The sequence below is a fragment of the Pseudophryne corroboree genome, chromosome 7 (genome assembly GCF_028390025.1).
Source record: "Pseudophryne corroboree isolate aPseCor3 chromosome 7, aPseCor3.hap2, whole genome shotgun sequence".
In the NCBI taxonomy this organism is placed as follows: Eukaryota; Metazoa; Chordata; class Amphibia; order Anura; family Myobatrachidae; genus Pseudophryne; species Pseudophryne corroboree.
In genome coordinates, this window is record NC_086450.1 from 455,618,677 (window position 1) to 455,633,294 (window position 14,618).

The window sequence follows — 14,618 nt, forward strand, 5'->3', positions numbered from 1 at the left end:
AGAACAACCCTTTATAGCAGTTTCGATGGGCCTCCTTACAAATTGATCTCGGGTCTCCATCCAGCCAAGATTGATCTACTGGCATCACATAGATTTGACCTGACATCTGCCACTGTGTGTTAGAAAGAGGCATGCCAGATGATTGCTCCTAAATAGCGGAGGGCACACCCTGCATAATCTGTCAGCTGTTGGCACATTCAGTCCAAAATTATTCCAGTGTATTTACTGATCCTGACTGTTATTGGTTATATATTGGGTTATACAGTATATTGGGTTATATATGGTTCAGAGAGATCTGTGATCCTGCATTAGACTAAACAGTTACTGTAATCCCGGATTCACGGTACATATGATTCACATTTGATTGACCAGGTATTAAACTGCTGTAGTTCATTTTTTGTTTCACAGAGGTTAAACCATCTGCAGTCTATTATGTATGACATAATGTATTGACATAGATATTAGTAAAGATTGTTTGCTTTCGAGCATATAATACATTTGTTGTACAGGTTGAGTATCCCTTATCCAAAATGCTTGGGACCAGAGGTATTTTGGATATGGGATTTTTCCGTATTTTGGAATAATTGCATACTATAATGAGATATCATGTTTCATATACACCTTATACACACAGCCTAAGGGTCATTTTAGCCAATATTTTGTATAACTTTGTGCATTAAACAAAGTGTGTCTACATTCAAACAATTCATTTATGTTACATATACACCTTATACACACAGCCTGAAGGTCATTTAATACAATATTCTTAATAACTTTGTGTATTAAACAAAGTTTGTGTATATTGAGCCATCAAAAAGCAAAGGTTTCACTATCTCACTCTCACTCAAAAAAGTCCGTATTTCGGAATATTCCGTATTTCGGAATATTTGGATATGGGATACTCAACCTGTATTGATTAATGTATTAATGTGACATTCTACTCCTTTTGGGGGGGTTATATGAATTGCTTTGTTTTTGTTTTATTGTTTTAATTTACGCTGACCATGGGGTCTATTTACCAACACTTGGATGGAGATAAAGAGGACGGAGATAAAGTACCAGCCAATCAGTTACAGGCTGCGTTTGAAAAATGACAGTTAGGAGCTGATTGGCTGATACTTTATCTCCATCCATTTTATCTCCATACAAGGCTTAGTAAATAAACCCCTATGTTCTTTGGTGTAATGTGCTTCTACACATGATATTAAGTGCTGTAATACATTTTCTTTGCACATTTGTGCTATCGGTAGGTGTAAGAGTATCTATTTGCACACCTGGCACAAATATGGTGCTACTGTTTTTAAACAGGACTTAGAGTATCTTGAGATATGTTCAACTCAAAATAGTGCAGATAAGACAGCACGCCATTGTGTAGTCAGCCTCTCTGTGTGCAGACTTGTCTGACTGTAATGTGCTGCACGGGGAATAAACGGGATCAGCATTGTGATTCCAACTGCCAGGATCCATTGCACTGGGATGGCGCAAGGGATCCTGGCAGTTGGAATCACAATGCTGGAATCCCAACAATGCTCGGAATACCGATGCCGGAATACCAACATGTATCACAATCCCGGACAGGTAATCAACATGAGGGGGGGGGGGTAGGTTTAGACTGCTGGGGTAGGATTAGGCTGTGTGTGTGTGTGTGTGTGGGGGGGTGCTGGTGGAAGAGGTGTTAGGGTTAGGCACCACCATGGAGGGTTATGGTTAGGCTTTGGAGAAGGGGAAGGCTTAGGTCAGGCTTTTAAAAAGCAGGGTTAGGGTTACGAAGGTTAGGGATTAGGGATAGAATACTTCCCAACTAGGTTTTAGGATCCTAATCTTTGGGATGCCGCTGCCGGCACTATATCTGCCGGCATCACAAGCGACGGGATCTCAATACCATACAGAATAAATATACTAGGCATGAAACCATCTCTGTCTTGTGTTCAAATGAAAGGAAATACGACTTGCTAACATGGAAACAGATATAGCACTGAAATTCAGGCTTGATAATTAAAAGCTATATAAAAGGTTTTAGCATAGACAGCCTAATTCAGACCTGATCGGTGCTGTGCGTTTTCACACAACAGTGATCAGGTCTAAACTGCGCATACGCCGATGCCGCAGTGCACCAGTGCATGCCAAAGAGCCGGCGGCTGTCTTAGCCCTGCGATTGCCTCTGCCTGATAGACAGGCAGAGGCAGTTGCTGGGTGGGAGCGGGTGGGCCGGCGGCATTTGGCCGCCATTTAGGGGGTGTAATCCGGGCAATGTAGGCATGCCCGGACAGTTAAGGGGGGTGGGCTGTGGTGGCAGCGTGACATCACACACAGCCGCTGCGACCAGGGCAGCGACGAGTAGCTCCCTGTCAGTGTGCAGGAGCTGCGCCGGCTGGGAGCTACTTTTCCAGTACAAAAACATTGCCGTTGTGCACTGCTTTTGTACTTGTGCGGGGGGGGGGGGGGGGGGAGTCGCATGTCTGAAGACTGATCGTAGATGTGCTAAATTTAACACATCTACGATTGGTCTGAATTAGGCTCAGAGGACAAACTGAAAAGAATAAGAGGATCGGTAAGAGCAAATTCAAATACTACTGTATTATCATTTATTTCATAGATTGACAAATTGCTAAAATTAAGTTATCATTCACATCATTTTATTTAAAATTTTGCACATTCCCCCTTACTGCTCAATACTTTGTTTCCACCGCAGTAGTCTCAGCAGAGCACGTTTCATGTCTTTATTCCGTAGACTGTAGATCAGAGGGTTTATCATGGGAGTTACAACTGAGCCTTGTACAATAAACACTGGTTCTAGGACATCGGAGTATTCTGATGGTGGCATAATGTACACAGACACACCTGTCATATAATACATAATAACAATGGTGAGGTGGGATGAGCAGGTGGAGAAGGCTTTCTTTCTGCCATCCTTCGATTTTATCTGCAAGATAACTCCAATAATTTTTATATATGATGTCAAACAGAACATGACTGGGAAAACTCCATACATCAATATTTCCATATAGAATACATTATAGAAATCTTCACGGCCAGCACAGGAGATGTTAAGCAGAGCTTTAGCATCACAGAAAAACTGGTGTATGGTGCGAGAATGACAGAAGGACATGTGTGACACTGGGATTGTAAGCACAAGTGAGTTTAAGAATCCTGTTATCCAAGTGCCAGATGCCAAAACAATACAATGTTTCCTGTTTAAAATAGTGTGATAGTGTAAAGGATCACATATAGCAACATATCGGTCATATGCCATAATGAATATTAGATAAATCTCTGAGGAACCAGCCAAAAAATAAAAGTACATCTGAGTGAAGCATTGTATGATGGACACTGTATTATCACCAGATAGTAACATGTACAGCAGGTTAGGGACAGTAGTGGTTGTATAACAGATATCTACTAAGGCCAGGTTACAGAGAAATAGATACATGGGGGTGTGTAACTGGTAATCAATGTATATCACTGTTATTATAATAGCATTAATAAGTACTCCAAATACATAGAGGAAAAAAAATACACATATAGTGTACAATATATAATTTGATTTTGCATAAAATGGTAACAAGAGGAATCCATTTATGTAAGTCTGGTTCTCCATGTCACATCCAGGTTACTCTGTAAAGAAACATATAGTACTTATTACTTCAACCTATTTGCACGGCTGTTGGGTAATAGTAATCTCATTAGGTAGTACCTACATCCCCTTTGGCGAAAGGACCCTTCCCATAAAGCACTGGGTCAACATCCCCATCAATTGGGAATAGTAACCTGTGGCGAGCAAAGGGGAGTGGAGTGAGACAATGGGTCTCAGAAGAACCAGTGAGGGTATAATGGAGGCTAAATACTAGACACCTACAACTAACCTAGATTGTCGAAAAATTAAAATGCTGTAAGGACAAAAAATAACTTCTGCCCTCACCTGATGTCACATCTGGGTACTTTTTGCGAAGGGGATATAGATTCTACCATTGCCATTAGGATAATCACACACCTGTAGATCTGACATTTATATCTCAGGGTATATACAGATGGGTCCATGTTTATCCTGACCTGTAATAGGATTAACTAAGACTGGCCAATCGGACTTAATCCCCTGCTGTAATAATTTAATCCCCTGCTGTATTGTTCTCTGTATTATATTGCAGCTGAGAACAATAGATGAAGGGTTTATGTTAATAAACCATGTTGTGCCTAGGCACAGCAAACTAGCCAAGATAACCGTGGACCCATCTGTAGGTCAATGTTAGGCAGCCAGAAGTCTCTACGCATGCAGGTGTGATGAAGACGTAACACTGGTGAGACAGGTAATACGGTGCACAGACACAACTGATGGGAATAATGGGTGCCATGCTATCTTTATGGATTGATGGATGTGCCATGCTGATAAACAAAATCACTGACATGTTACCGTATATGTCGCAGTGAGAGTACAATTATTTAGCCTGGGACTCCCACACCTTCTGGAGATTGTATTGTAGTTATTGTGAGGGCACCCAGGTCAGTATTCACTGATCAGGGAGAGCCGGAAACCAATATACTGTATATAACTGACGTGTGGTGAGGTGAATAGCTGGGGTGCACACAAGGGGATGTTTCTCAATACTGGGAACCTACCTCACTGTAACTCTCCCCTCACTACAATAAGCTACAGTGCCCATTGAGTCTCCTATCTGCAGCTCTGTATCTTCCCAACAAAATAAACCCTGTTGTGAATATGTGTGCATGTACATGTGATGGGGAATATAGATCGTATACATCAGGGTACACACATTGCAGGAATGATATTTAAAAATGTGATTCTTCCCTGTTCTTATAAGATTATTTGAAACAATAATGAAATCATTATTTAATTATTAATCTTCTAAAATTAATTTTGTCCTGAGAAGCTTTTACTATCCTCTCTGATTCCTTTGGGGTATCTGAGCTTCAATAAGTATGCTAGAGTATTATTTATGGGAAAAGTGACTGCTATAGGTGAAGCTAGTGGTCCTTGTTCAGAAACAAGATATAGTATGATTGTGTCATTAAAAAAAGCAATCCTTAAATTATTTAAAGTAACAACCCTAACATGACCCGAAGTATTGATCATAATATTCTACTGTATAAGGAGAACTCTCAGAGGAAGACAGAATACATCACCCAACAAATGACTTACCTGTGAAATATCTTATTACAATCAGTTAAAACAGATCAGACCTCTGTGATGAGTCCTAGTAAGCTCTAAAATACGGAGCTTGTTATGTTATTTACTTAGGAAAGTAGGTGCGTATCCAGAGCTTCCTTTGGCTAGGATCCCTGAATGGTTATTGGGAAGGACCTTATGAAGTTTGGTTGACCATACTGGCCATTGTGAAAGTAATGGTGAAACCAAGATGAACACATGTAACAAAACCAGTTTAATATTTTCTTTTTATCCCTATGTCCCACATAAAATGTTGCTGCTCATAACCCATAATGTGGTTGGGTGTGGATTAATAGATCATCAAAACATAAGTTGACAGTCAATAGATTGACAGCATATGGACGACACAGGGTCAAAAGGTCGACAGAATGAAAAGGTCAGCATGGAAAAGGTAGACAGTACAAAAGGGAGAAAGGTTCAATAGGTCAACAGGGTGGAAATGAAGCAATATACTGTCTTATGATGTGTTTGATTAGAACATGCTTCACCCACTGTGGGTATAAAATGTGAATCAGTCTCACTGTTGATATCGTATTAGCTAATCTGAATAAAACTGTGTAAACAATATAATATATTAATACTTTCAGAATACAACAGGTCAAAAGTATAATACAGTGCAGATATTTACGATACTTTTAAAAAATTGATAAATAGCATGAATTGTCTCACAAGGTAAATTATCTGCAGATCTAATAAATAATAAAGAGGGATCAAATCAACAGACGAAATCCATTAGCTTACAACATTTTAGATAAAAAACATAGAATTGTGCAACATTGAAAAGTTTGAAATAGCATCAATTATTCAGAAATCTACATTTTTTTAGAAATAGTGCAGGAAATGCCTCTTTTAGTAGCAAATTTTGGGCCTAATTCAGATCTGATAGCAGCAGCAAATTTGTAAGATAATGGGCAAAACTATGTGCACTGCAGAAAGGGGGGGGGGCAGATAGAAGATGAGCAGAGATAGTTAGATTTGGGTTGGTTATTTTGTTTCTGTGCAGGGTAAATACTGGCTGCTTTATTTTTACACTGCAATTTAGATTTCACTTTGAAAACACCTCACCCAAATCTAACTCTCTGCACTTGTTACATCTGCCCCACCTGCAGTGCTCATGGTTTTGCCCATTAGCTAACAAATTTACTGCTGCGATCAGATCTGAATTAGGCCCTTAGTGTCTATCATTTCTTCCTTATATGAGGATAAAATAAAAAAGAACAATAAAATATACTTACCTTTTCTTTGTCAGAGTTACATGAGTAATCTATTAGTGGTCCGCTGTACTTACACAGATGAGACATGATTTTATCACTGCATGTGGTGTCTAAGTAAAAATAAATAACACACTATTTGATTAGACATAAGTTAGGTTTAATCTTCATTCAGGAATTTGATTTTTATCCACTTAAATTTTTATGTTGTGCTGGACAAGGCCAAAATTACTTTTTGTAGTCACTCTTCATTTCCTGCACATCTATGATCCCAGGATGTTGGGACAGAGCAACCTGTAGACAGATAAATTCCTCAGAATGTTAAGAGAGTATTTAATGGAGAAGCATCTAACCTTATGTAATACAGTGACTTGTCCCTCTGTCTGATGTGTATGAGAGGACAGGTCTGCATGTGACATGTCAGTGATATGCTGTGAAGAGGATCAGGCATGCAAGCTGAATAGGTAGATGGAGGGAAGAGCTGGGAGACCCTGCAGCACTGACTGTTGATAGGACACTCTTGTAAAGCTGGTGCAGGGAGATTGTGGTTTTAAATTCAGCTGTACGTGAAATATAGGTTATATATTATAGCTGTAACAAAGATAAACTTTGGTACTAATAGGACTCTGTGGGATGTTTCTAGCCATTTTTTTTAGAAGCGATACTGTTTATTAAGAAACTCAATTTCATAATCTAAAAATCATTCTACAGTATTTTCCCGCCCGTGGTATTACTGTACATGCACATATAACAAATTGGAAACAATGCAGATTGTTCTCACAGCATCAATCCGCCCAGATTAGCCAGGATATAGAGTCATGCCATGATGTGTGATTAGGTGGATCTACAGTAAAACGTAGTAGGCACTTCCAAGTCACAGAATTTTGCCCATCAAATCTGAGGAAAATATAACTCCTCCATTCAAAAAATGTAATTACAGTACTCCATAATTTACTTTGCAGATATACAAAGATAATATGTACAGTATAGAACACATTTGTGTTTTGCATTTAGCAAAAATAACAGGAAGATTACTGGCCATAGAAAAAAATACTTGTCCAAATCTATTTTACCTTTTCCCTTCTATCTCTAATTTAGAAAAAAATATATATAGTCAGCATTAAATGCCGTCTTGTATTATTTATCAATTTGTTAAGGTTCACAGATATTAAAATATTTCACATTATATTTACTGTCAGCATACAGCTGGGTACAAACCTGATGAGTCCTACAGAGATCCTCATAGAACCTAAATAAGAAAACTTCCTCTGTCAGTCAAAGAGCCAGATGTACTAAGCCTTGAAAAGTGATAAAGTACCATACCAACCAACCAACCAACCAGCTTCTGTCATTTTTCAAACACAGTCTGTAACATGGTAGATAGGAGCTGATTGGCTGGTAATTTATCTCTCTCCACTTTATCTCTTTTCAAGACTTAATATGTGTGGCCTTATATCTTTTGAAAACTGTTTTGTAAGTTCCTGATACTGCAAAGAATTTTTATACGATAGCAGTAAGATTTATATATAGGGAAATCTGTACCTAATGTACCTGGTCAAAAATAATTGTAGATGCAATGTTTTGCTTTACCTTAAAAAAAATAAAAATGGGAAAAATTAGAATGTAAGAATATTAAACAAAATGTTCTTCAATATACAGTACCACACCTATCACAGCTATAGATCAAATCCTTTTCATTGTACATTACAATGTAGTAGAAGGGTCACAACTCACCTTTAGATTGCTATAATAAATGAAAACAGTAAAGGAAAGACTGTTATTTATACCATGTGGATTCACAATCAATGTGTAATGAATTATGATGTTACCATGTGGATTAGAAAATTATTGAATTGCATCACCCATACATTTTGCCTTTGGGGTTTGATTACAAAGCTTTTAGAGATAAATTAGTAAATCCTTTAAATGTTAACTGCTTTAACAGTCATTTACAGTTAATGTTGTTATACAGTACCATTGTGGCATTCATTTTAGTCAAAATACTGTAAAATATTAAAATAATTAAAACTCTGTATTTGCCCACATTGTTTGTTTTGACAAAATGTATATCACCAATTTTTTTTTTAATAATAAAATAAATAACTTAGAAAACAGGAAGACAGAAGGTATTTAATCTGCATGTAATAAACTACTACTCTGTGACAATACATTTACGAGTAACGGTTAAAAATTTAAGGGATGTTGCCTTATAGTTGAGTTGTATACTCTTAATACAGTTAAGGAGTACAGTTTTGGGGCTGAGTTGCTGGTTTACAAAAGTGATTTTCTGGTTAGGAGGTATCCTGCCTCTTTGGAAGTTCTTTGGAAGGTCTTTTTGTAGGTCTTGAGGTACCAATACATGGTTTTACACCTGTTGTTCCTTAAAGTTTTAGACTCATGGTGCCCCAGAATATCAGATTTGTTTTCAAGCCACTCCTAGGTCAAAAATTTCTTATTGAGAAATTAAAAAACATATATATTACATTAAGATGAGACACAGGTTTACTTTCTGTTTGTCTGAATATTTTATGATTGGAATCCAGAAGCACTGGCTTTGTCTATTACATAAATCTTAACTAATTTGAATTGGTCCTGGACCTCCAACGCAGGTTAACCCTGCAAATGACCCGAGGCACTCCAGGGTGCCACAACACCCAGTTTAGGAACCACTGGTTTACACTGATTCTATCCTATTGGGGTCAGCAACACCACTGGTCCCAGTGGTATGTTTTGTCCATCATTTGCAGGGATGATTGCATACCTTGAGTTGTTGGTGATGGGCTGGCAGTTGGATACCATCTAGGCATTGAGTTGTTAGCAATGGGCTGGAAGTTGACCTCAAACTAAGCCTTGGGTTGTTGGTAATGGGATGGCAGTTGGCCCACATCTAGGCATTGAGGGGTTTATGTACAGTACTAATCCTTGGAGAAAGATAAAGTGAATGGAATTAAAAATGCCTAACTCATGTTTGCAAGCAGTCACCAATGTTAATGCAATGGAGCAATTATCAGTGGACTGCGCATGTGCCATGAGAGCACTGTGCATGCGCCAAGGCACCTTTGCAATCACGCTCACAGTAAGGACTTAATAACAGAGTGATTAACAGGATGGAACCATTTGAGGGAGTTAATGGAATTGGTGGCAAAAATGCAGTACTGTCATGGCCATTTTTAGGGCATGTATCTGCATTCAGCTGTGATCATGTATGCAAAGAAACATCCACCAGTGTCTGCAGTTAGTCTGCCTACCCATTGGGCAACCCTTACAGTCAATGTCCCTCATTCTTGCATGTAACCTGCATGTGTGTATGCATTTGTGAATGAGTTTACGATCACTTCACTGGGCATCTCTTTTCATTTCGTGGCGGCAGCTTCATTTGCTAACATTAGCAATTCTGTAGCCTAAAAAATTGCACTTGCTAAAGCAAGTGCTTAGAAAAATGAATTAGGCCCAAAGTACCACATATAAGACTTGAGTTTTTGGTGAAGGGCTGGCAGTTGGCCTCCATTTACACCTTTTATTGAATTACTTGGACAAGGAGGTGATACTTTGTGTAGGGCCATTTTCTCTTCACCACCATAACATGTTTATACCTTCCAGTAAATAATTAAATAAAGCTGACCCTTTTCAGTTGGCATAGAAATGTATGCTAATACCAGCTGATAGGAAGTCTAATATGTCTTAATAATTAAGGAAAGTTTATGTTTTAAAGTACAAACAGAGTTGATGTAAGCTAAACTGAGAGGTTATACAGAATCTCATTTTGCCATTTTTTTAATTACATGGACCTACTGTACCAATGGAACATCCAGAGCACTTACTGTTGTTCTGGCATTGCATGATTATTATTGCTATTCTAAATTTGCATACAGGCAACACATGCATCTGATGTGTACATAATCTCCATTTAGTTGTTAGAATTCTCAATGTTACAATCTTATGCAGAACCATGTACTAACAGCAAAAGAGAACGCTTTCATACAAAAATACAGTAGCTGTAAGATGTCAGACAGCATCATACGTGCTTCATGGAGGCAACTTGCCTTTTAATTTCACTCTGCATTCTGTATTTAGGTAATCTACTTAGGGACATTGCCTCCATAAGGAAGGAGACTGCCAGGACTGTAGTCCAGTGCCCAGACAGAGTGGGGTACCCATGGCCCACCCTATCACCTCCGTGGCTACGCCCACCCTTCTGCCCCTAAATTTCTCAATGGTTCAGATTTGGACAGAGGAGACAGCTTGCAGGTGGCCCTCAGGGTAAAACGTGGATTGGGAGGAGAAACAGGGGCCTGCTGCTGATGAAGAGGGGGGACTGCAGCTGCAGTCATCATGCTGGGACTTAGTGAGGAGAATAGCCACACTCAATATTGCAGTTAATGATTGCTAAGGTTACCGAGATATAACACATCCGAATGCCTCCCAGAATGCCAGACAAGCTAGCCCAAGCTTGATAGCAAGCCAGAAGAAGAAAAGAGAAAGAAGGTGAGGAGAGGAACCGTTCAGGTGTGTGTGTGTGTGTGTGTGTGTGTGTGTGTGTGTGTGTGTGTGTGTGTGTTTGTGTGTGTGTGTGTGTGTGTGTGTGTGTGTGTGTGCTGCAGGGGTACAGCATGTTCTGTGTAATACTGTACATACCCTGTGTTAGTCTTTGGGGTGGGGCATTAGGAAGGGGGTTCAGCATATGTCTCTGGTTGACTGTGATAAAGATACATGACTAGTTCACAATTATTTCACGGTCACAAACATTAATCTTTTGTAATGCTTGTGTCAGTTACATAAAGGTCAGTTATTTATAGGGTGTGGTGATATTAAAATTAGATAACTTCTAAAGCTCTTAAGCACTGAGATAAGTATTGAGCAACAGGAGCAGTGTCTGACTGGGCTCAATAGGATATTGTGGGCCTGATGCTAAGTCTCACAGGCTACCCACATTCATGTAGTTGCGTGATTATTTGCAACTACGCATACGTGAATATTTCTGGAAACTACGGTGCATGCATTACACAGAACAGAAGACCCTCTATCTGGACACTTGAGATTTCATCTGGTGTAGTTTGCAAGTTATTTGTGGTTACCAACATGTCCAATGGTCCAGCGTAACTTCGTTAGCCAAGCAGGAGGGGCCACGCTTCAGGCATGAACTGACAGTCCTGCCAATATCATGGGAATCACAGAAATGGCACAGAGAAGATAGCTATGAGAGATCTTCAAATTGTTCATATCCTGTTAGATATGCTCTGCTAGAAACAGTCTCTGACCAATGGCATGGGTTAGGCAGGATCTTTTGTTGCCAAAATGGTGGGCAGTATGGGAAGTACTGATGGTGTAATGGTTAGCATTACTGCCTCAAAGCACTGAGGTCATGAGTTCGATTCCCACCATGGCCCAAACTGTGCTGAGTTTGTATGTTCTCCCCGTACTTGTGTGGGTTTCCTCGGGGTACTCTGGTTTCTTCCCACAATCCAAAAATATACAGCAGGGATTGCTGACTCCAGAGTGCCATTGGAGAAGTTAGGGGTGTCTCCAGGATAAAAGTGCATTCAGTGGGTCAGCAATCATACACGTCTGAGGAAGCCACCGAATACCCAGAAGTGGAGAGGCAAGGAAATGCGTCACATGATCGGGCTGCAATCGGTGCTGGCTAACCCTCACTTACATCTGTAAGCTTGTTTGTGGACACGGCCTCACTTGACCAACAGCCATTAAAGCAAGAAGTGAGAGGCTCCCAGGCTTGCAAGTTCCTGTTGGATCCTATCACTCTTCAGTCATTCATTGGACTCCAATATGTAAAGCCCCTGCATTTCTGCTATACAAGGGAGGTAGGAGAGAAAATCACCAGTGATATCTGAAGCAATGTGCCTACTATATTGGATCTAATTAAAAGTGGACTAACTAATTAATACGAGTGAGTGACTAATACCAGCAGTGAGAAAGATTGCATGCCCTTTTTATTTATACCTCAATTGATTTACTAATATTGGATTTTTTATATATTGGTGTTCATTTGATCATTTATTAATTACATTTTAAATTGTTATATGTATTATTATGTATATTATATGGCCATATATGTGTTGTTTGTGAAATAAATATATTATATTCATTTAATTAGACTGGACAGCGCCTCCTGGTAAAACCACGGTTTTAATTTTGTATTTTTATTGTTTGTTGCATAGGTTTTTGCCATAGCCCTTATCAGGAGGCTGCAGCCCAGTCCTAGATATATGTTTCCCAGCAGTATTAGATCAGGCGCCAATTATTATTGTCTATTTTTGTTCTTCTATACATACCTGTCTTTTCAAATTCAACTAATGATCTTCCGGACTTCACTGTTGGGCCTCTGCGGTATAGGCGCTCCCATGTACAAGAAACTTACATATAAAAAGCTTGTCTCATTCCTGTAAAGGAGCCTTGCAAGTGATAGCAGAGTTAAATCACATGACAGCTTATGACAACATGGTGTGGGAGACCCAATTATCAATGAGTGATGCAGGCCTAAATCAGACTTTTTTTTAAAAGGGCATTTATATCAAGGCATGGTTTAGTCTTGTATATGATTGACCCTGGCATGGCCGCTGAACTTGGGTGCTTTTACATCTGGCCCCCTATGAATGATACCATTTATGCTTATGATAAATGGTGCTCCACCCAATCAGCTCTTAACTGGCATTTTTCAAACACATGACAGTTAGGCGCTGAAAAACATGACAGTTGGGAGCTGATTGGCTGGAGCACTGTTTATCATATGCAACGAGTTGCATCACTCATTGATAAATGAGCCCCCTTCTTTTCAATGCTCAGATTTCATCATGCCATATTGATAAAATGCATACAATGGTATTCCGAGTTGTGTTGTCTATAACACTGTTTGTGGAGCCTGTTTGGAGGAACAATCACTTTGTGAACACTTTCACTGTCTTAGGGACTGGCCGAGCATGTCTTCTTCAGTTGGATCTGTAGACTAGCGATAATCTATAACATTATTTACACGTAATCTTGTGAGCAGAATTTAATATGAGTTTTATGGAATAAATTCTGTTTAATGGTGTGAGCGGTTCTGTTTTGATATTACAAATTTGTGGGAGATGGTCCCATCACCCAGAGGGTTGCCAAATATGCCAGCCTGACCATACATGCAGAGATAAAATGAGAGTGATTTAGCAGTAGCTGATCCTCAGCATGCTAGTGTTCACTCAGTACCTGGTTTATGCTGGTGAAAATAATTGCATGCAGCAGAAAATGCAAAATGTATTGTATGTTTGTCTTGTTCTTGGTAGTGCTAGGACTGCTGATATCGGAGAATATGTGAAGTGGCACAGCAGCTAAACATGCGTTTGCAAACATGTGTGACTAATTCTCTGAATTTCTATTTCCAAATAGGTTAAGGTATGGTTACAGGTAATTTTTAGTGTGCTGGGGGAAATCCAGGGGGAAAAATGCACCCCCCTCCCTGTCTGCTGTTTGTCTGTGACCCCTCCCCCTTTCTAGCACCTGATATATAATTATCTCCAGAAATGACAGAGCAACTGCCATTGTTTGTCTGCTTGTGTGCGAGAGGCATTGAATGTGAGCAGTATTTGGAAGGCATGCTGTTCCTTATAGTGCCAATTGGAGATCCTGGGGGTGGCTCCCGGGTAAGTTAGCTCTCTGTCTGAATGTGTTTTAGTAATAGCCTTTATCATGAGGCCTACTGTGACAAATTACATGGCCCTATGTGGGCACTGCTATTATGTAGTGTTAGGACTGCTGATATCGGAGAATCCGTGAAGTGGATCAGCAGCTAAACATGCATTTGCAAACATGTGTGACTAATTCACTGAATTTTTATTAACAGATAGGTTCAGGTGTGGTTACAGGTAATTTTTAGTGTGCTGGGAGGAAATCCAAGGGGGGGGGGAGCACCCCCTCTCTGTCTGCTCTTTGTATATAAATAAGGGATTAGATACAGTAGGTGCAGGGAGTGCAGCTGCTCTGGGGCAAAGAGCTAAGAGTGGCCACCTTCCCTGTCATAGTTACATGCATGTGTTCCATACTGTATACTGGAAGCCGTAACAGTATCACAAAATATGAAGTAGGGCCCTTTCAAAATGTTGCTTTGGGGCCCATAAAGTTATGACTATGTCCCTGTATATAAAGAGTGTATTTAGATAGTGGGGCTGGTATTTTGTATATTAAATGAAAAATGTAATGTGATTAATGGAATGTGTGGGCTGTTTAAAGGGAAT

At 39.6% G+C, this 14,618-nt stretch overlaps 1 protein-coding gene across 1 annotated transcript; it reads right to left on the minus strand.

Moving 5' to 3' along the window:
• Positions 1-2,662: 2,662 nt before the first annotated feature.
• On the minus strand, positions 2,663-3,253 carry LOC134944272 (olfactory receptor 5V1-like). Its single transcript, XM_063932849.1, has one exon. The coding sequence runs from the start codon at positions 3,251-3,253 to the stop codon at positions 2,663-2,665; it is 591 nt and encodes a 196-aa protein (XP_063788919.1).
• Between the last annotated feature and the right edge of the window lie 11,365 nt (positions 3,254-14,618).

What these genes read in the sequence shown, in the direction of transcription:
- LOC134944272 (XM_063932849.1), bottom strand. Translation starts at nt 3,253, where the DNA reads ATGGCATATGACCGATATGTTGCTATATGTGATCCTTTACACTATCAC.